Consider the following 23,037-nt stretch of genomic DNA (forward strand, 5'->3'; position numbering starts at 1 on the left):
GGCCTCACCTTCAGCCCCACTCCCAGATTTAACCAAACAGCCCTTGTCAAAGATTTACTGTCCTACACCCGTACTCTCTGCTGGAAATATCACTTTGCCACGAAGAAAAATGATCCTAATCCTACTCCTAATGATCCAACTCCCCAAGATACTATCCAAATTGAACCATGCCTGGAACAGTTCCGTCCTCCGTCACAGCGGGACCCACCTCCTCTTCCTCAAAATCACCCTCTCCTAACCTTCCAGGAATTTCTGACTTCCAGCCTTGCCTCTCAATCCTTCTTAAAAAACCTTAATCCTACTCCCAACATCACCACTGCTGAAGCCCAAGCTATGCGTGATCTGAAGGCTGACCAATCCATCGTCATTCTTCCGGCGGACAAGGGTTCCACGACTGTGGTACTTGATCGTCGGGAGTATGTGGCTGAGGGACTGCGTCAGCTTTCAGACAACACCACTTACAAAGTTTGCCATGGTAATCCCATTCCTGATGTCCAGGCGGAGCTTCAAGGAATCCTCAGAACCTTAGGCCCCCTACAAAACCTTTCACCTGACTCCATCAACCTCCTGACCCCACCAACACCCCGCACCCCTACCTTCTACCTTCTTCCCAAAATTCACAAACCCAATCATCCCGGCCGTCCCATTGTAGCTGGTTACCAAGCCCCCACAGAACGCATCTCTGCCTACGTAGATCAACACCTTCAACCCATTACATGCAGTCTCCCATCCTTCATCAAAGACACCAACCACTTTCTCGAACGCCTGGAATCCCTACCCAGTCTGTTACCCCCGGAAACCATCCTTGTAACCATTGATGCCACTTCCTTATACACAAATATTCCGCATGTCCAGGGCCTCGCTGCGATGGAGCACTTCCTTTCACGCCGATCACCTGCCGCCCTACCTAAAACCTCTTTCCTCATTACCTTAGCCAGCTTCATCCTGACCCACAACTTCTTCACTTTTGAAGGCCAGACATACCAACAATTAAAGGGAACAGCCATGGGTACCAGGATGGCCCCCTCGTACGCCAACCTATTCATGGGTCGCTTAGAGGAAGCCTTCTTGGTTACCCAGGCCTGCCAACCCAAAGTTTGGTACAGATTTATTGATGACATTTTCATGATCTGGTCTCACAGTGAAGAAGAACTCCAGAATTTCCTCTCCAACCTCAACTCCTTTGGTTCCATCGGATTCACCTGGTCCTACTCTAAATCCCATGCCACTTTCCTTGACGTTGACCTCCACCTGTCCAATGGCCAGCTTCACACGTCCGTCCACATCAAACCCACCAACAAGCAACAGTACCTCCATTATGACAGCTGCCACCCATTCCACATCAAACGGTCCCTTCCCTACAGCCTAGGTCTTCATGGCAAACGAATCTGCTCCAGTCCGGAATCCTTGAACCATTACACCAACAACCTGAAAACAGCTTTTGCATCCCGTAACTACCCTCCCGACCTGGTACAGAAGCAAATAACCAGAGCCACTTCCTCATCTCCTCAAACCCGGAACCCTCCACAGAAGAACCCCAAAAGTGCCCCACTTGTGACAGGATACTTTCTGGGACTGGATCAGATTCTGAATGTGGCTCTCCAGCAGGGATACGACTTCCTCAAATCCAGCCCTGAAATGAGATCCATCCTTCATGAAATCCTCCCCACTCCACCAAGAGTGTCTTTCCGCCGTCCACCCAACCTTCGTAACCTCTTAGTTCATCCCTATGAAATCCCTAAACCACCTTCCCTACCCTCTGGCTCCTACCCCTGTAACCGTCCCCGTTGTAAAACCTGTCCCATGCACCCTCCCACCACCACCTATTCCAGTCCTGTAACCCGGAAGGTGTACACGATCAAAGGCAGAGCCACATGTGAAAGCACCCACGTGATTTACCAACTGACCTGCCTACACTGTGAAGCGTTCTATGTGGGAATGACCAGCAACAAACTGTCCATTCGCATGAATGGACACAGGCAGACAGTGTTTGTTGGTAATGAGGTTCACCCTGTGGCTAAACATGCCTTGGTGCACGGCCAGCACATCTTGGCACAGTGTTACACCGTCCGGGTTATCTGGATACTTCCCACTAACACCAACCTGTCAGAACTCCGGAGATGGGAACTTGCCCTTCAGCATATCCTCTCTTCTCGCTATCCGCCAGGCCTCAATCTCCGCTAATTCCTAATTTCAATCTGCCGCCGCTCATACCTCACCTGTCTTTCAACATCATCTTTGCCTCTGTACTTCCGTCCCGACTGACATCTCTGCTCAAACTCTTTGCCTTTACAAATGTCTGCTTGTGTCTTGTACGTGTGGATGGATATGTGTGTGTGTGCGAGTGTATACCTGTCCTTTTTTCCCCCTAAGGTAAGTCTTTCCGCTCCCGGGATTGGAATGACTCCTTACCCTCTCCCTTAAAACCCATATCCTTTTGTCTTTCCTTCTCCTTCCCTCTTTCCTGACGAGGCAACCGTTGGTTGCGAAAGCTAGATTTTGTGTGTATGTTTGTGTTTGTTTGTGTGTCTATCGACCTGCCAGCGCTTTTGTTTGGTAAGTCTCATCATCTTTCTTTTTAAATAAATATATATATATATATATAATAGAGGGAAACATTCCACGTGGGAAAAATATATTTAAAAAGAAAAATGGGAACTTGCCCTTCAGCATATCCTCTCTTCTCGCTATCCGCCAGGCCTCAATCTCCGCTAATTCCTAATTTCAATCTGCCGCCGCTCATACCTCACCTGTCTTTCAACATCATCTTTGCCTCTGTACTTCCGTCCCGACTGACATCTCTGCTCAAACTCTTTGCCTTTACAAATGTCTGCTTGTGTCTTGTACGTGTGGATGGATATGTGTGTGTGTGCGAGTGTATACCTGTCCTTTTTTCCCCCTAAGGTAAGTCTTTCCGCTCCCGGGATTGGAATGACTCCTTACCCTCTCCCTTAAAACCCATATCCTTTTGTCTTTCCTTCTCCTTCCCTCTTTCCTGACGAGGCAACCGTTGGTTGCGAAAGCTAGATTTTGTGTGTATGTTTGTGTTTGTTTGTGTGTCTATCGACCTGCCAGCGCTTTTGTTTGGTAAGTCTCATCATCTTTCTTTTTAAATAAATATATATATATATATATAATAGAGGGAAACATTCCACGTGGGAAAAATATATTTAAAAAGAAAAATGATGAGACTTACCAAACAAAAGCGCTGGCAGGTCGATAGACACACAAACAAACACAAACATACACACAAAATTCTAGCTTTCGCAACCAACGGTTGCCTCGTCAGGAAAGAGGGAAGGAGAAGGAAAGACAAAAGGATATGGGTTTTAAGGGAGAGGGTAAGGAGTCATTCCAATCCCGGGAGCGGAAAGACTTACCTTAGGGGGAAAAAAGGACAGGTATACACTTGCGCGCACACACACACACACATATCCATCCACACATACACAGACACAAGCAGACATTTGTAAAGGCATAGAGTTTGGGCGGGTGATCTCCGCCCAAACTCTTTGCCTTTACAAATGTCTGCTTGTGTCTGTGTATGTGTGGATGGATATGTGTGTGTGTGTGCAAGTGTATACCTGTCCTTTTTTCCCCCTAAGGTAAGTCTTTCCGCTCCCGGGATTGGAATGACTCCTTACCCTCTCCCTTAAAACCCATATCCTTTTGTCTTTCCTTCTCCTTCCCTCTTTCCTGACGAGGCAACCGTTGGTTGCGAAAGCTAGAATTTTGTGTGTATGTTTGTGTTTGTTTGTGTGTCTATCGACCTGCCAGCGCTTTTGTTTGGTAAGTCTCATCATCTTTCTTTTTATATATATATATATACGAGAGTGTATACCTGTCCTTTTTCCCCCCTAAGGTAAGTCTTTCCGCTCCCGGTATTGGGATGACTCCTTAGGATGATTAGGTCAGGATTTGTTTTGAGGTTGTGTATGGCTGCTTTTTCTTCTACTGAAAGGTTGGTGTTCTGAGGAAGGGACCTGGGGAAGGATGGTAAGGCTAAGTAGGAGGTAAGGAATTCTCAGAAAGTGACCAATGTTTGGTTTTGTGGGAGGGTGGAGGATCATGGTTTGATGGTGGTATGAACTGGAAGAAGCAGGGTTCAGTGTTGGAATTAAGTTAGTTTTGGTTGGAGGGATTGATGGCAAAGAAGTGCTTACATTGCATGGATCGGGAGAAGGAGAGTAGGTCTTTGACAAACAAGTTCAGCATGGTTAAATTTGGATGTAGGGCTAAAGGTGAAGTATTTGGATAGGACTGAAACTTCTGTGGAGCTCAGGTTTTGGTGGAAAGGTTAACAACAGTGCTACGGGAATGTTTTGGCTTTGTATTTGGTGGAGGATTGATAGAGAGTTTTAGGGGGATGTGGCAAGTTGAGAAGGTCACCTAGGCAGGGTTTAGACAGTGTGACCACTGTGAGGGATGGATGAGGAGAAACGCGTGGATAAGATTGGGGTTGTATAGTGGTGCCCCGATGAGGTAGTAGGATGTCAGGCTGGATAATTTATGGATGTGGTGTCTGGAATGCCCCTCCAGGTGCTGGAGAGCAACTGATTCAATTTGAGAGATGTGATGCATGGATTAGGAGTTGCAGAGTATGAGTATCCTGCAGACAGAACAGAGGTGGTTCTGGAATGCCTGTACCATGGAGATGTGTTTTTGCAATACCAGGTTTGTGAGAGCCATGGACTGGCAGAACCTGAAAAGTTGAAGGCCGTAGTGAAATGTGGGGTGGGATCCAGAGAAAGGAATCATAATGGTTAGGTCATTTAAGGATATGCCCCTCACACCCACAATCCTCAAGAACCAGCCACAGAGGAGTGCCCCTTTATCACCCAGTACCACCCTGGAGTGGAACAACTGAACCACATCCTCCACCAGGGCTTTGATAACATATCATCATGTCCTGAAATGAGGCACATCTCACCCAAGATCCTTCCCACTCTTCCTGAAGTTGTGCCCTGTTGCCCACCCAGCCCAATAACATCCTAGTTCATCTCTATGTCACTCTCAATCCCAATCTCTTGCCACAAGGATCATGTCCCTGCGAAAGACCCAGGTGCAAGACCTGCCCAATCCACCCACCCACCACTTTTTATTCCAGTCCTGTCACAGGTTTATCATACCCCATCAGGAGCCAGGCCACCTGAGAAAGCAGCCAGGTCATTTACCAGCTCTGCTGCAATCATTTCATAGCTTTTTATATTGGTATGACTGCCAACCAGCTGTCTGCTGGGACGAAGGACGAAAGGCCACCATTAAACTGTGGCCAAGAGAAAAGTAGACCACCGTGTGGTTCAATATGCAGTTGAACATAACATGCTTGATTTCAATGGCCGGTTCACTACCCAATCCATCTGGATCCTCCCCTCCACCGCCAGCTTTACCTATGATAACATACTGTCCCCACACCGTCCACCCAACAGTTACCATTCCTTCTGTCCTATCATCTCCTTCCCATTCTCATTGCTCATGCTCTCTGTTTGCCAACCTGTGCCAATGCACCAGCTCGTCTTTCCCCCTCCTCTCCTTTTTGGTTCCTTTTTTCCCCATCTCCTTGTCCCAAAAGATCCTGACATTGCACCTGTTGTCATTCTAGTCCCTGCACACTCTGCCAGACAGCATTAGTCTGCCCCCCCCCCCCCCCCCCCCCCTGCCTCCTCCATCTGTACAATAATATCCCTTCCTCTTCGTCTCCCCCTCCCCTCCTCTTCCCTGACTCCTCCAGATTGCTGCTCACATCCCACATGATAGTTGCATTCCAGCCTGAACTGCTGGAGTTGGCGGCCACGTATGTATGAAGTGTGCTTGCTTGTGTGTATGAATGGTATGTGTCTCTCTCTTGCTGATGGAGGCCGCGGCTGAAAGCTTTATGCAAATGCCTGCGTGCAACTTAATGTGTCCTCTTTAGAGTAAGTAGCAATCTGGCTTTTCCTACATTGTTGGTTTCCTCTTTTTGTTGATGTATGCTTTGAAACTGTAAATGAGATAATTATAATTCTTGCTGCATGTTAGCTGCTTGAATCTTTTGCATCTAATGCTTCAATTAAGTGTAAAAATAATGGAAATTCCTGGATGGTGAATACATAAAATAAGGGAAAGGCAAACACCCTCCCTTAGCGGATCCATGTGTGGAGTACAGCAACACACAACACCATGGCCACTGGAATGTTTGTTTGGGTAACTGTAGTTGCGTGCGTGAATATATGCACTGTTGCTCCAAAAAGAGCTAGTGCTCAAAAGCTTGTGTGAATGCTGCTTTCTGTTATATGTTACTGTGCTTCAGTTAACTTTAATTTTTAAAAAAATGTAGTTAGTGTTAGAACATCAATACAAAGATACATAAAATTAAATTACTAAATACATAAAACAAGTTATTGTAAATAAACATACCAAGGTGTAACTACATGGGAGATTGTAGCCTGAATGACAAAAATGGGCAACCTGAAGACATTTGAAGCTGCCTGAAGCTGATCTTTCTCAGTGCAGGTTGTGGGATTGAACTGACAGCAGAACAAGTGTACTTTGGTTTGCACTTCTCCACAGTCACAGTTGGTGATTGTTGTAACTTGGGCACACAATACAACCAAGAATGTTAGTAAAACTCTATTAGACTGCGGCATACACTAATCATCATTGCATGCACTGAACACGAGAATATACGGCAAATGTGTGCAAGCAGTAATAACGTGACAACTAAGTGCAAGTGTAGCACAGTAGGGTTTAAATAGGCACTCATATGTGGCAGGCTCCATTGGAAGTTTACAGTATTGGTTTTTTGCAGTGCACTCTCGCGGATAACAAGACACTGCAAATGCACATGGCTTTCAAGTGCGCATGCATTACTTCTTTCTTCTTCCCTTGGGGAACAGCTTGGATTCACAAGATGTCCATGATGCCTTCCTTCGCGACACACTGACTGAGATGACATACTGATACTGGGCATGTGGTTGGAAGTTCTTGGGGCACAGGCAGCATCGCAGTGTGCCTTGCTGTGTCAACCCATATGGTAGGATGGGTGATGTAGGCACGAGCTCCATGTCCATGTCAAGTCCAGAGCCGGGTGGTAGTAGAGCCCTGCAGTTGGCGTCTGAGGCAGAGGAGATGGCTCCTGTGTGGACAACAGCTACATTGGTACTGGTGGCGGTATTGGAGAAGCTGTGCCAGGTTTGCTCATTGGTGGTGGGAGACACCTTGTACATTGTGACTGGGACTCAGCCACATCTGGTGATCTGTTGAGCGAAGCAGACTGGCGTGGCAACATTGGTGTTCCAGCCAGGGTTGTCCAGTCCACATGCAGGTACAACTGGTCGTAATGTCATGCACAGGGGCCCTTCTCCTTGTGGACATTGCAGAGACGGTGGCCACAGCATTGGGAGATGGCGCACCCAGACAGCCACTTTGGGCTGGAAATGGGACAACGGCTGCATGGGTTAGCATCCCTTGTCAGGCCGCAGGAGATGCAGGAAAATCCATCGCTGATGCCCGTGGACCAGTTCGGCAGGGTTGTTGTCACTGAACAGTGTGAAGCAATAGGAAGACAGAAATTGATTCAAGGCAACGTCAGATGGGGACTGAGTCATGTACTTTTTCATTTGCATTTTGAATGCTCTAACTAACCTTTTGGCCTCACCATTGGACTGCAGGTGGAACGACAGGGCAAAAATGTGGTGAATCCTGTGGGCATTGCAGAAGGAGGCAAACTCCTGTGACACAAACTGAGAGCCGTTATCAGAGACTTGCATTTCTGGAAGTCCTTCGATGGAAATTTTTTTTGACGGGACTGCCATGGTGTCAGCAGCTGAAGTTGATGGGCAACAAACAATGTATGAGAACCAAGAGAATGCATTATTTACTATGACTCAATATGCATTAAGGAAAGGGCCCACGAAATCAATGTAGAGACGGTCCCAGGTCTGTGAAGTTTGCAGCCACTGAGACAACTTTGCCCATGGAGAAGCTTACTGTGGTGCGCATTGAGAATATGACGTAACCAAATGAGTGATGTCGCTGTCCAAACCCAACCAAAAAACTGGAGACCTCGAGCCCAAGATGCAACAGAAGGCTGAATAAAGTGGCACTTTTGCAAATTGCATTTTAACCTGGCGGCCTGTAACACCGAAAAGAGCATATGTAAGTTGGTGAGATGTTCAGCAGTGGAGGAGCTGGAGATCACAATATCGTCAAGATAATTGGCACAGCCAGTCACAGTCCTCATAAGTTGTTTGAGAAACCATTGAAAAATCACTGGGGTGCTGGGCACACCAAATGGTAACCGCAAGTACTGGTACAAGGCAAAAGGTGTGTTAACGACCAAGAGCCATTGAGAGTCAGCATCATAAGGAAGCTGCAGATATGCATCGGAGAGATGAATCTTGGAAAATTTGTTAGTGAGCGGCAAGGGATATGCATCAGTGATAGACTGAGTATTGACAGCAACTTTGAAATCGCTGCAAAGGTGTAACCATCCCAATGGATTTTTGACAGTGACACAGGGTGTAGCCTATTTTCTGGATGTGATTAGTGGGCCCGGAGACCATGAGGCAGTCTAGCTCCATCTTGACTTGGTCACGGAGTTCCATTGGTACCAGGTGAGCCCAAAAGAAACGGGGTCTGGCCAAAGATTTAATGGTGATGTAGGCTTTGAAATTATTTGTACAATGAAAGCCGGCAGAAAAAAAGGCAGAAAATTCAGAGCATAAAGTGTCAAGTTGTGTATAAGGCCCTTGATCAGAGATGAGATTAACTTAATTGAAAGTAGTAAACATGAAAATCTTAAAGGTGTCCAAACCAAATAAATTTTCAGTGTGTACATTTTTGACCACCAAAAATGTCAACAGAAGAACTACAGAGTCAAGTCTTATAAGAATGTTCCGGTTTCTTGCGACACCAATAGAACTCAAGTCAAGCGGCAATGACGTGCATCCATTCACAGATAATTCGAAAGAAGGTCGTAAAAGTAATCAAAAGAGAGTGAAGATAAGTCCTGCAGGGGGGCAAATTGGCAAAGGAGTTGGTACATGGGAGGCGATAACCAAGACAAATAGAAAGCATGGCATAAGGTAACATCAGTCAATCCAAAAGCATGAAAATACTGCTGCAACCATTTTTTGTAGGCCTCCCATTCTTCAACAGATTCATCATAAGCCAGAAATTGGGGGGGAGGGGGGAGGAGGTGGAAGGATAAATGACCAGGGTACTGACGGGCAAAACAGGAGGTGCAAGGGATAGCACAGCAGGTGAAATAGACTGAGACAGACCCAAACTGGCCAAAACAGAAACAAGCATTTGCAATACCTGGGTTTGATCGTGTTGCACTGTGGTGAATGCCTCCTGCTGTTGACTGAGACTCTGCAGCACTGCAGTAAGAACCACTAGCTGATCACCCAGCTGGTGTAAATACTCGTGAGTAGCACTGTCAGACATTGTAGATGCAATGGAGGATCAACCAGAGACTGAAAACCGCATGGAGAACAATCTCACACTCATCACCACTTTGTTGTAACTTGGACACACAACGCAATGAAGAATATTAGTACAACTTTATTAGGCTGTGGCATGTATGTTAATCACCATAACATACACTGAACACAATAACACAAGGCAAATGTATGCAAGCAATAATAACATGATAACTGAGCATATGCGTAGTGCGGCAGGGTTTATATAGGCACTCGCCTGGTTTGCGTTATATTGTGTGTTCACAGTATTGCTTTATCATGGCACACTCTCGCAGATGACAACACGCTGCTAGTGTGCACAGCTTTCAAGTGTGTGCACATTACTCCAGTAATGATGAGTGGGAATCCCCATTTTTGAAGATTACACTTGGTTCTTCCATCTCCAAAGCTTAGGCAGTTGAGAGCATGCCATATAGCCCAGTTCTCGTGGTGTCCAGGAGTGAGATTACCAGATAGTTGAGGTCAATGAGGATTCCTTACAGCTTGTACTTTCCACTTTTCCGTTCTTGATTTTGACAGCATCATTCCCAAGACGTTGCCATTTTTCAAGGAACTTTTCCTTGAATTCACTTTCTAGATAGTTACTACATAATTATCTTATGTGGCTTGGATTGGCAACAAATTTGTTCTTTAACACTGGTAGAAACCTCATGATGATGTCTGGGCAAGCAATATTTACCAACTGATATGCTGTGACAAGTGGTGTAGTCTGCAAACATCCAGTAATAAGCCTGCATGCCTCATTCAGTACCTTATCAAACTCTTTGATGTGAGCGGACTTTCAGCCTTTTATGGCAGTTCTGCTTGTATGTTAATGTGCAACCCACTTCCAGTGTCGCATCTAAGTATTTTGCATATGATGTTGCATCCAAATATACTCCCCCTACTGTGAGTCACTGCATTTATAATTTCCCTGTCTGTGGTTTAAAATGGAAAGCACACACTTGGGTTGTGATAGGGTTTCGGAAAAGTTGATTGTTATTGTCATCGTCTTATTCCAAATTTTTCCTCTATGAATCTGAGCAATTTCTCCAAGTTTATCAAGTCCCTTGTAGCAACAATACCCTTTTTCTATTATCATTAACTTCATAACATTCACATTTAAATTATTGTATCTTCCTTCAATATTCATGATGGCCCAGATATAGTTTATATTTTAGTTCATGTAATGGATAGCACTGTTCTTGAAACTTGTATATGTTTATTTTTATAAATAGCATTTGCTTACTTTTATTGTGACTATTGTTAAATAAAACAATTTACCAGTCAATTATAATTTAAAATGCACACATTTCTTTCAGCTTGTGGCAATGGCTAGCGAGTATACACGATCATGCCTGGGCACTGACAAATGCGAACCATTTGGGTCCACCCGAGGAAGTGCTATGGAAGCTTGTGAAGTCTATGTTTGTGGAAGCAATTCATCACACCAAGTTGCTGAGGAGAATCAGGAGAAAATTCTTATACCACAACTTGCAAAAGCATTCACCCAAGTACAGCAGGTACCATGATGTTAAAATGTTTTGGAAATTTAAACCCTATATGCCGTTATTTATGAAAAGCAAAAATTGTGATCAGCAGAGGCAATCATTTCTTAATTTAATGTTATATTGAACTTGATGAAATCTGTTGTGTTAGGTGATACACACTGTTTATCAGAACAGGAGGGCCAGAGGACTGGAGGAAAAGAGGAACCAGGAAGGAAAAGATGTACATGTAAGGAAACAGTGCAAGGGAGCATAAGATTTGTACAAGATTAAGATCAAGTGTCTAATTTGAGATAAATGGCATCCGAGACACAACTGTGTAGGTTACATAATAAAATAACATCAAGGATGGAAACTGTGGCTTGAATGAAGCATAAAGTGTCAGTGTTGGACATCCTGCAAGTACAGGGGGTAATGCATTGCCTCATAACAAAACTGGCATTTACAGTGATGGATCCTTTGAAGTTTTCACAATGTGTTGTCATGCAGTCCTCTTTCTAAATGTTAAATCTTTTCATGCGAGCTCTGATTTCTCTCTCATGCAGTCCTCTTTCTAAATGTTAAATCTTTTCATGCGGGCTCTGATCTCTCTCTCTCTCTCTCTCTCTCTCTCTCTCTCTCTCTCTCTCTCTCTTTTTTCCCCCCAGGATGATCATTTCCCATATGTAGGTAGGTGTCAACAACGTATTTTAGCATTCAGAGGAGAAAGCTGGTGATTGAAATTTCTTGAATAGATCTTGCTGCAATGGAAAATGGCTTTGTCTTAATGTTTGCCACTCGCAACTTGTATATAATATCTGTAACACTTGCTCTCCTGTTTCGTGATAACATAAAATGAGCATCAGTGTTTGGTTTGCCTTCCTCACAGCATTATTGTTCATAATTCAGGGTGTATAAGATCTGGGACAACCGCGAGATCCGGGAAAAACCCGGGAATTTTTTCATCCGGGATAAACCCGGGAATTTTTTGGAATTCCGGGAATTTTTAATTGTTTTAGTTTTAAGTTAAATTTTTGTAATTTGGACTGGTAAGAACTGATACTCTAACAAAGAATGTTACTGTATCCCACTACTGAAGAATTATACTTCAACAATAAAACATAAACAATAGAAAAAAAGAAAATAAATTGCAAAGGAAATGCGCCATATACGTTGATTACACACAGTGCTCATGCAAGCATCTGCCAACAGCAAAATGTGTCAAAGGCTTTAGGAAGGCTATGCTTCATAACAAATTGCCTCCGATGAGCATGAAGTCACAATTGTTTACATTAGATTCGTTTTAGCAGTTACGAGTGGGCTCGTGCGCATGCACAGTTAAGTCGCGTTTGAGCAGTAGAGTCTCCCGCTTCTGGCGACAGGAATGTGGCTGTTGGCTGTGCAAGCAGTTGCAGCAAGCAGCTAGATGCTACCGGGAAAAGGGAGTGCCAAATTCATATTCTTGAGGGAAAAAAACTTGTTTCACAAAGCGCCTAGCATCCAGCGCACGTTTGTCTATCGATTATTTATATGATTTTGAAATGCTTCCCTGTTGGTTTTGAACACATTTTAAGTTGATTTATGAATGAATCATAAGTTGATTTTTGAATGCATGGATAGTGTACGTGATGTCTCTGTCAGGAGAATCCTCGTCGCATCTAGAAATAAACTTTCTGCAAACAAAAGGGGACGGGGCTTTACGAGCAGAGCGGAGTAAAGCCGAATGGTTGAATGCTAATCGCTGTCTGATTATGTGAGGGTGTGAATGATCAGCATTGTTATAATTACTAGTGAAATCCGTAGATTCAGACTACCAGAATGGAAGTAAACGATTGACAAGAATAACAGGTGAGAAAGAGTACGTATTATCTTCTCGGTGTGTCCAAGAAATTTTGACAGAAAATGTTTGGCCAGATCGCTACACTAGTAAGGAACAGTTGTACAGTCCTCAGCTAGCAGCCGCTTAAGTTCTAGTTTGGAAGTAACACAGAAAACGTGTTGTATGAACTCGTAATAACACCTAACCGGAAAATAATCGCGGGTTAACTAAACTGTGATTTTGGCAGGGTTAATGAAGTTAGAAAATCGGCGAACAAGTTTTCACAATGGCAGGTATAGCTACAGAATTGGTGATGACAAGGTGTTAGAATGAGAAAGGAGAAGAAACAGGGATGTCACACAAATTAAGGAAGACTTACAACGATTCCAAATTTTATAAAAATTTCGTAATACTATTTTTCGATCTCATGCTTGAGAAACTGGTGTGTATGAATGAAATGTGAAACTATTTCATAACATAAAGATTTTTACTTGTGGTAGGCCTAACAGACATTTGATATTGGTACTTCGTGAATTATATTCTGTCGTGTTATAAAAATGGCCCTTTGGGCCAAAACAGTCTCGTTTATTTGGTGTGTGTTACAAAATTGCTGCAATATTAAAAAGGCCTATTTTGTTTTATCTAGCAGACAGTGACAAAATAGTCGTAATCAGATTGAGAAACAACACCAATCTTCGGTATTATTTGTGTTAACAGCTTTTTCAGTATTAGATAACGACATTTCAATTTTTCGTGTAGAAAAGTGTTTGACGAACTTTGATGAGGTAATAGATTCTTTTGCAGAAAGGAAAGCACGCCATGTAAAGCTGTAGCAAGGTTATAGAGAAAAAAATCTAGGAGCTAAGGATTGAAGAAATGTGTACTTTCTTGCTTGTCTCTTGTCTTTATTGCTTTTATGTGTCCTATATTTAATTTTATGTCACACAAAACAGCAAGTTATTAGCTAATAGGCAATAAAAAGTGCAAATTTTCTGAAGAGTTTTTGTTCTCCCGATTACAAATAATCCCATCTGATATTAATTGCGAGAGTTTTTTAAAGAGGGGGAGGCTGTCAAACCAGCCGAATGGGATCAGGATAGGCACCACAGCGGATATGTTGCTGCACATTAAAGATATTTTTCCTGCGTTTCGTTTTCTAAAGTGCCGGGAAATTCGATGCCCGTGTATAAAACCATAACAATTCAAAGGATTGATAAAGGAAAATATGCTGTCACTTAACATGGAAAAAGCGTGTTTTCACCTGGGAGAAAGTGTATTTTTAACTGGGAAATCTGGGAATTTTTTTTCTTTGTCCGCATATGCACCCTGTAATTGACAAACTGCCTGTTGGCTTCTTTCTTGGGTTTTTCGGCTGACGTTCATCTGATGATTTTTCTGATGTTTCACCAGCATGAGTGGCTGGCATTGTCAAAGTTTCACCCACCATTGCTGGTGGTAGACTGGAGCTGAGCTCATGGCCACAGACTGTGTGCACCAAGGTCTAAGGGCTTCTCTGCGGTCATGTCCAGTTCTCTTGCTATTTTCAACAGTCATTCACTGCAGCACAGGAAACTGGGATCCGTTTACCTTGAGGTTTCCTTCTTTCTTGTTCAAGTATTCTCATGTTTATGTATTATAGCTTCTCTCAACAAGCAGGTGTGATAGTTCTCAGAATTCCCGTGTTGGCAGATTTTACTACAAGATCGGTCTCTCACAGCACATGATCTGCCACAGCCGATTTCTCCATCTGCCCCAACCTGCAATGTCATTTATGTTCTGTGATCCTGGTGTTGAGTAATCGTCTAGTCACTCCAACATAAAATTTTCTGCATGTGCGTGGTATGTGGTATATTCCCAACATTGCAAGTGGGTCCCTTTTCTCCTTTGCTGATCTGAGACATTCTTTGATCATGTTTGTTGCTTTGTAAATAGTCTTTACACCGTGTTTGCACAATATACAGCTGATTCTGTCCCTCACCCTGGGAATGTATTCCAGAATGGCTGTAACCAACTGATTGTTCCCCGTGTTTTATGTTCCGTTATATGTAAATGTACTGAGTTTTTTTCTTGACACCCGTTTCACTAGGATACTGAACGGGCGCTGAAGACCTTGCTGTCGTGCGCCCACAAAACCCTTCTACTACTACTACTACTACTACTACTACTACTGTAACCAACATTTCTTTTTCTGATTGTCACTTTGCCAAGTGTTTGGTCCTGTTACACTTCTAATATAACTTGTGGAGTACCCATTTTCCAAGTGTTGTATTTTGTGTCTGAGACCCTGGGGCTCACATATTAATCTTGCTTGCATTACAAGCATATTAATCATGCTTGGGTGGGGATTTGATAGTTTGTGCAGGTATTGGTCTATGTGTCCCAGTTTTCATCATCCCTTGTAACCAGCATATCTAGGAATGGTAGCTTTTTGTCCTTTTCTACTTCCATGGTAAATTTTATGTTGGCATGGAGGCTGTTCAAGTGTCTTTGGAAGCCACCGTGCTGCTCTTCGCCCATGGCTCCACACAACAAAAGTATCATTGCTGTAGCTGTACCACACATTAGGTTTATAGGATGAAGTTGCAGTTCCATGTGAAATAGCGCATGGTGAGACATGCTTTGTGATGTCTTGTGGGAAAATGGAAGCAATGTGTCAGTTTTCCCCACGTGTGGCTAGAGCAGAGGGGCCAAGTATTTTGCTAGTTCATACATTGATGAGGCAGGAGAGCTAACTATTGGTCTTAGTGGAAAGTTATTCTTATGGATCTTAGGTAATCCGAACAGCCTAGGTGGAAGGGCATCTGTATTGTGCAGGTTGCTCTGTACATCAACCGGCAGAGAAGATGCTTTGGTTAATCGATTTGTATTCTGTGTGATATGCTGCGTTGGATCTGCACTTAGTTTTTGGTACGTTGCCAGATCTAATTGGCCCCAGATCTTCTACTCATAATCTTCGGTCCCCATTACAACGGTCACATTTCCTTCATCAGCAGGCAGTACCAATATACTCTTGTTGGCATTAAGTTTCTTAATAGCTTGTACCTCTTCTTTCTTTAGGTTGCAAGCTGGTGGTTTTGCTTGGCGCAGTATTCTGGCTGGTTCAGTGCACATTTCCTCCGCTCTTTCACAAGGAAAGGCCCAAATGGCCGTTTCGGTATTAGCAATGGTGTCCTCCATATCTATAGTTCTTGGAATGATAATGAAATTCTCTCCTTTTTGAAGGACATAAATTGTGCTTTCTTCTTCCGTCGTGGGTCAAGGTGTTGGTACTGTCTGCATATCTCCTCCCTGTAGAGACCTGTGACGGTCGTTTGCTGCAGCACGGGAAGCCAGGATCCATTTTTCTGGTTTTCTATAGCTTCTCTGAACAAGTGGGTGTGCTAGTTCTTCTCTACAGCCAGAACTTCTGTGTCGGCAAATTTTACTACACAGCTGGTCTCACACGGAGCATGTTCTGCCATGGCTGATTGCTCCACCTGCCCCAACTTGCAATGTTGCTTATGTTCTATGATCCTGGTGTTGATTCATCGTCTAGTCATTCCAACATAAACTTTTCCACATGTGCATGGTATGTGGTATATTCCCAGTGTTGTAAGTGGATCCCTTTTTCCATTTGTCGATCTAAGACACTCTTTGATCTTCTTTTTCAGTTTATAAACAGTCTTTACGCCATGTTTGCGTGTCTTCTCTGCTGGCCAACATAGAGAGGAACCTGTGCAACACAGAAGCCTTACTACCTTGGCTGAGTGGATTACCTAAGATCCATAAGAATAACTTTCCACTAAGACCAATTGTTGTAGCTCCTGGCAAAATACTTGGTCCCTCTGCTCCAGCTGCATGTGAGGGAGACTAGCACATATGTAAAGGACTCGGGACATTTCATTGAGAAGCTGAAGAAACTAAAACTTGCACCAAACGACATCCTGGTCAGCTTTGGTGTTGTTTCTTTATTTATAAAAGTGCCACTCAGTGACACTCTGGAGCAAATCACTTCCAAGACATCACAAAGCTCTTTCACGTATTTCTCACCATGAGCTATTTCACATGGAATGGCAGTTTCTACGAACAGTTGGAATGCGTCACCATGGGTAATCTTTGTAGTCCACTGGTAGCCAACTACTTCATGGAACATTTCAAAGCACAGCCACTGGACTTGACACCTTGTAAATCTAATGTGTGGTACAAATACATCAATGATACCTTTGTTGTGTGGAGCCATGGTGAATAACAGCTTGGTGGCTTCCTAAGACACTTGAACAGCCTCCATGTCAACATAAAATTTACCTTGGAAATGAAAAAGGACAAAAAACCACCATTTATAGATGTGCTGGTTACAAGGGAAGGTGAAAATCTGTGACACAGCTTGTATAAAAAAAACTGACACACACAGACCAATACGTGCACAAACTATCAGACAGAAAAGAGGCACGAGTAATATGCTTGTAATGCAAGCAAGACAAATATATGAGCCGCAGCACCTCAGACACGAAATACAACACTTGGAAAGTGTTCTGAGGAGCAGTAGGTACTCCACAAGTTGTATTAGAAGTATAACAGGGCCAAACACACAGCAAAGTGACAAACTGGAAAAAGAAATGCCGGGTACGAACTTTCTGCCATACATTCCCAGAGTGATGGGCAGGATTGGCTATATGTTGTGCAAACATGGTGTAAAGACTATTTACAAACCGTCAAAGAAGATCAAAGAGTGTCTCAGACCAGCAAAGGAGAAAAGGGACCCACTTGCAATGTTGGGAATACGCCACATACCATGCAGCTGTGGAAAACTTTATGTTGGAATGACTGTATGATCAATCAACATTAGGATCACAGAACATAAGCGACATTGCAGGTTGGGGCAGGTGGAGAAATTGGCCAGGCAGAGCACGTGCAGTAAAATTTGCTGACGCGGAAGTTCTGGCTGTAGAGAAGAACTATCACACCTGCTTGTCAAGAGAAGCTATAGAAATACATAAACACAAGAATAGCTTCAACAAAAAAGAAGAAAGCCTCAAGGAGAACGGATCCTGGTTTCCCATGCTGCAGCGAAAGACCGTCGCACGTGGGAAGAGAACCGCACCGGAAATGACCGCAGAGAAGCACTTGGACATTGGCGCTCCAGGTACATATCTGTGGCTGTGAGCTTGGCTCCAGTCCAACAATGGAGGGTGAAACTTTGACAATTCCAGACACTCGTTTGGGCGAAACATCAGAGATAATCATGAGATGAATGTTGGCCAATAAATCCGAGACAGATGCCAACAGACAGTTTGTCAACAAGTGGCCATGAAAGCACTAACAATTTTGCTCATAATTGTAATCCTAAGTATTTAGTTGTTTTCATAGACTTTAAATTTGTGGATTTATTGTGTATCTGAAATTTAATGGATTGCTTTTCGTGCTTGTATGTCCCCACATTTTTATACTGTTTAGTGTCAATTTCCACATTTCACACCATGCGGATATCTTGTGTGGTTCATTTTGCAATTGATTTTGATCTTTTGACAACTTTACCAGCCAGTAAATGGTAGCACCATCTGAAAACAATCTAACAGAGCTGTTCAGATTCTCTCCTAATATTTTATATAGATTAGGAACTGCAGAGGTCTTACATCACATGCTTAGGAACACCAGATATCACTTCTGTTTTATTAGCTGACATACAGTCAGTTACTACAAACTGTGACCTTCCTGACAGCAAGTCATGAAGCTAGTTGCACAATTGAGACTATTTTATTAGAAGCCACTTCCGGGGAACGCTGTCAAAAACCTTCTGGAAATCTAGAAGTATGGAATCAGTTTGACATCTCCTGTTGATAGCATTCATTACTTTGCGAAAATAAAGACATAGTTATGTTTCCCGAGAATGATAATTTTTGAATGCATGCTGATTATACATCAATAATTTATTCTCTTCTAGCAAATTCATAATTTTAGACCACAGTACGTGTTCCAGAATCCTGCTGCAAATTGATGTTAGTGATGGGGAGCTGTAATTTAGTGGATTACTCCTATTTTACAAGAACCACAACAATGAAAATGGATTCTTCTTTAACATTTAGTGTTTTGAGCGAATCAGTGAAGTTTACAATGATTTTACAATCATGATAAATTGGTTGTATTCTGTAAATGTAATATATAACTGCTCTCAATTACAAGGCTGGTTTGAACACTGCAGTGTTTTACTACACATGGTCCTATTGGAGGTGGTGTGCCCTCACCTTCCACTGACTTTGTCAGATTAAATTTCTGTAATCTCCTTGTCTTTTGTTGATGTATATCTTTACTCATTTCATGTCTATGAAGGTTTCTCCTTCTCGGTGGGATCCACAGAACATAATGAATTAATTAATGAATGCATGAATGAATGAATGAATTTCATGTGACAGAAAGGGTAGGTACAGGCAGTGAACATAAGATTCAAGAAAAGGGCAGTAACTTAGTGGTACTTGTGTTTGACTCAGGATTCACAAAAATGTGGAACCCAAAAAAAAATCTCCTTGAAGAAACTATAAATGTCAAGAAGAAATGAACAATATACTGCTTGTCCATGAGTAGTTGACGATTCAAGCGGTGGCTGCCAGGAATGGCAGGAGGCATCCTTGCCACTGCATTAGGTCAACCCAAGAGAGAGGAGCAGTGAGGGAAAGGTACTGTTGGCACTTGGAGCAGTGCTGGCACCATTAACATTTCATGCCTTTCAGTATGTACAGCGATATTTTGCATCTAGGGACAGCTCAATGTTGGCAGTTCTCTGAGACAAATGAATATCTTTCAACTGTGCTGATTTTCTTCTGTTCAGGGCAGGACCATTGAAATCATCAAGTTATCATGGACGAGCTTTATCACAATTGGCTACGAAACAGTAATAACATTGTTGCAGACACAGGATTTCTTAAGTCAGAAATGTGGCAAGCAGCATGTATTGCATATGCTATTAGAGTTGGAAAATGTACAAAAGTTGTTACTAAGAGAAATACAAGTTGGTATTGTTAAACATAAATGATAGCTTGCTGCATATCCACCCATGTTCGCTACTACAAACTACCTTAGTAGTGTAATACAGTTTTAGAAATTCAAACCATTTAACTCACTCTATAGTATATTTAAAACACTTTCATAATGCCTTCCCATGTTTGTGGACCCAAAATAGGAAGACTGATGTCATTCCAAAAATATCAACATCATTACTGATGTGTAGTTCCATTAGTAACAGAATGACACTCAGTGATTGTTTTTGCGCATTAAGGATAGAAAAGACCAAGGATCATGATAAAAGACCAAAAATTTAATATTGCATTTTCTACATAAGCAAAGGCACACAAGTTATGTATTTTAATAGTTGAAGTTTCATTCGTATAAGGAGACTTACGTAAATAAAACTTTCTGGTAATGGAATGACACAATTCAGACATGCATATTGTTTTCATTCATAATGCAACAATAATTCAGCTCGTCCATTTCCTATAAAAATTCACAAAAATTATACTGTGAAGAGGGATAAATGGGAAACAAAATGGTGTAGAACATAAATGCATGGAACTAATATTTTACTAACAAAATTTTAAAAAAATCGCTGGTAACGGAATGACACTTAATAATAACGGAATGACACTTTCACTTGAAAATTACCAGTTTTATTCTTCACTGCTGATTGGGTAGGGAAAATGTTACTTATTGCTCTGATCTATAGTAGGTGCAGCTAGTTTCTTTACAATTTGTCTTTTTCTGACCAACATTTATCTTCCGTTGAGGGAAATGTAAATATCTTTCCATTTGCATCATTCTTTCTAAGATATGAAATTTCGTAACCATCTTCAGCATAAATCACCTGCCCCACAAAAAAATCTGGATCTGTTTCTTACAGCATAGGAACCAAGAGCAAAATCCCCTTGATACAAAGCTGTATGATTGATCAGTTCTTGTGAATTTTCTTTGGCTGAAAATCGCTTTTTGAAATTCTGCACAAACCTCTGGGGAGATAGCGAGTAATGCTGGTACTCAGTAATATATGGAGCGATAGGTGTAACAGCATGGATGGTTTTTATATGGTCTATTGGAACTATTCCTATCCACGTTTGATCTAATTCCTCTGTATTCTCTGTAATTTGCAAGGCAGAGATATAAAAAAAAATGTTTATGCCATGACATCTTTCATGTGCAACTTTTGCAAAGTCCTCAGCACCAGATAGTATGTGTTTCCCAGCTTTGCAGATATTCTAGACTGCACACTTTACAGTTCCACCAATCCCATCCATGACGCTTTTGCCGTGTGATGTGGCAAGGAAGTTCCATGAAATATTTATTCTATAACATTCTCTGAAAAATGTCAAGTTGGCAAACAGGAAACGCTGCTTAAATCGACTGGCTGCGCCATCACCCATGAATGTGACAGATCCTACCTCTGAGTTTGTGGATATAATGTGCTGTACAATTTTACTTAGGAAAGCATGCACTGAATATTTGTTATGATCAAGTTCATCACTAACAACAGCACAAGAATATCCATCATTTTGTGAGTCCCAAACATATGCTGTAAACAAAGTGATTTGTTGTTTTGACCAGTGGGCCCTCTGGACTTCATTCTGCAGTTGAACAATATAATTTTCTGCAAAATCTACTTGCACCAAGATGTTCTTCTTGTTTGGAGAATTCTTTTTGTTTTCAAAAAAATTTGATTGTTGTCTTTTAATAAATTTATGTTGTAAGAATTGGGGTAGCATGTTTGAAAGAACATCAAGACTCTGACCAACAGTACCATGAATCTCTTTCAGAGTGATTCACCGGTTCACTGTTTGCCATTGGGTCCATTCAGTCAGCTTCTTCATTAAGTTCTCATCCAAAGAATACTTGTCTTTCAAAGATAAAGTTGCACACTTTTCACATTTTGACATCATGCAAACGTATTTCTCTTGATTGCAGACTATTGTGCTAATGAAGTCAGAAAATGTGGTTTTCACTTGTGGAACAAACCTCGTTTATAACTTCCAAAAGTAGCTTTACATTCTCATGGTAGCAGGAGAGACACACATTGTGCAGTGTATCCTGTAAGAGGCACACAAACTTTTGTCTCAATGAACAGAACTTGGACAATTGTATTGGTATTTCAGGGAATTGCTCTTTATATACAGCATGGTTTTCTTTCAGGATCATGATCATGTATCTCTTCTGGACTTTGGTTTTTCCACCTTCCTTATCCTTCACTATCACATAATCTTTCATTCCAGGAGTTTGCCATGAAATGTCATCTCAAACATAAAAAGTAGCAACAGCTTCTTCTGTGCCTCGATTTAGGTGTTGAATCTGATTTTTCAGCTGTTGTTCACTTACTAAAACTCCATGAGCAGCAGCTAATTCCAAGACAACTTTCTTGCACTTTCTTGGACTTCTAGGTAAACAAGTTCCCACATGTTTAACTGCTTTCCTTAATGTAGATTTATATGGACGATTGGTGTAGATGATGCAAGCACCACCACCATTGCCTTCACTGCTGGCTCTAACTTTATTTCTGAATTTTCTTTTATCAAGTTTCTCTTTTTCCCTTTGCTTCTTAAGTTGAGCAGGAGTTAAACTTTGCGATTTCAGCCTTTTCCTTTCCCTGTCCTTCTCCTTAATATCACCACTTAACCCTTTCTCCTTGAGTCGTTTCCGGTGTTCTCTCATTTTCTCAGCTGATGTGAGAAGCATGATAACAACTGTAAAAATGAAATATCTTGTTTGAGAATTAGTGTGGAAACACTGTAATTGTTAGAAATAAGTCAATATCTATTTTAAATTAAAAAAAATTCTATTCAGCATAGTGATCTTCTAACAACACAATACATAAACATGTCTCTATTATTTAGGCATAATAATTAGTGACCTTCAAAGATAATCAACATTCTGTTGCAGTACATAGGAAATATTGAGGTTTTCTTATAATTTGCCATTGCTATTGCTTCCTATAGAAAGCATAGGTTATGGACGAATAGATAGTTTTTATCAAAATAATTAACTTCATTCTGCGTGTAGTATGCAGCCATTTAATTGTAATCTTCACTAAGGAAGCTTATTAACTCACCTTTCAGCAGTTACTCTTCAGATTCACTGAATGTTAAGTTTCTTCTCTTGGAAAAATACATTCTTGATTTATGGGATTTCCCCATTTTTCCTCCAATTTTTACTAACAGTATAGCCAACATATAAAATTGCAGTATAGCCAGCATATAAATGTATTTGACCTGCAACATCTCAAGGAATGTCAGTGAAATTCAGTTATAAAATTATTGTCATTCCATTACTCTATTTA

The 23,037-nt window shown here is 41.9% G+C and overlaps 1 protein-coding gene across 1 annotated transcript in view; it reads left to right on the forward strand.

Annotated features, from left to right (window-relative positions):
• Nucleotides 1–23,037, forward strand: part of LOC126095271 (probable E3 ubiquitin-protein ligase HERC1) — an 814,023-nt gene that overhangs the window by 42,144 nt on the left and 748,842 nt on the right. Inside the window, exon 5 of the mRNA XM_049910030.1 lies at nucleotides 10,766–10,966. Within this exon, the coding sequence (XP_049765987.1) occupies nucleotides 10,766–10,966 (201 nt within the window). The remainder of the gene's footprint in view (nucleotides 1–10,765; nucleotides 10,967–23,037) is intronic.

This window comes from Schistocerca cancellata, chromosome 8 (genome assembly GCF_023864275.1).
Source record: "Schistocerca cancellata isolate TAMUIC-IGC-003103 chromosome 8, iqSchCanc2.1, whole genome shotgun sequence".
Classification (NCBI taxonomy): Eukaryota; Metazoa; Arthropoda; class Insecta; order Orthoptera; family Acrididae; genus Schistocerca; species Schistocerca cancellata.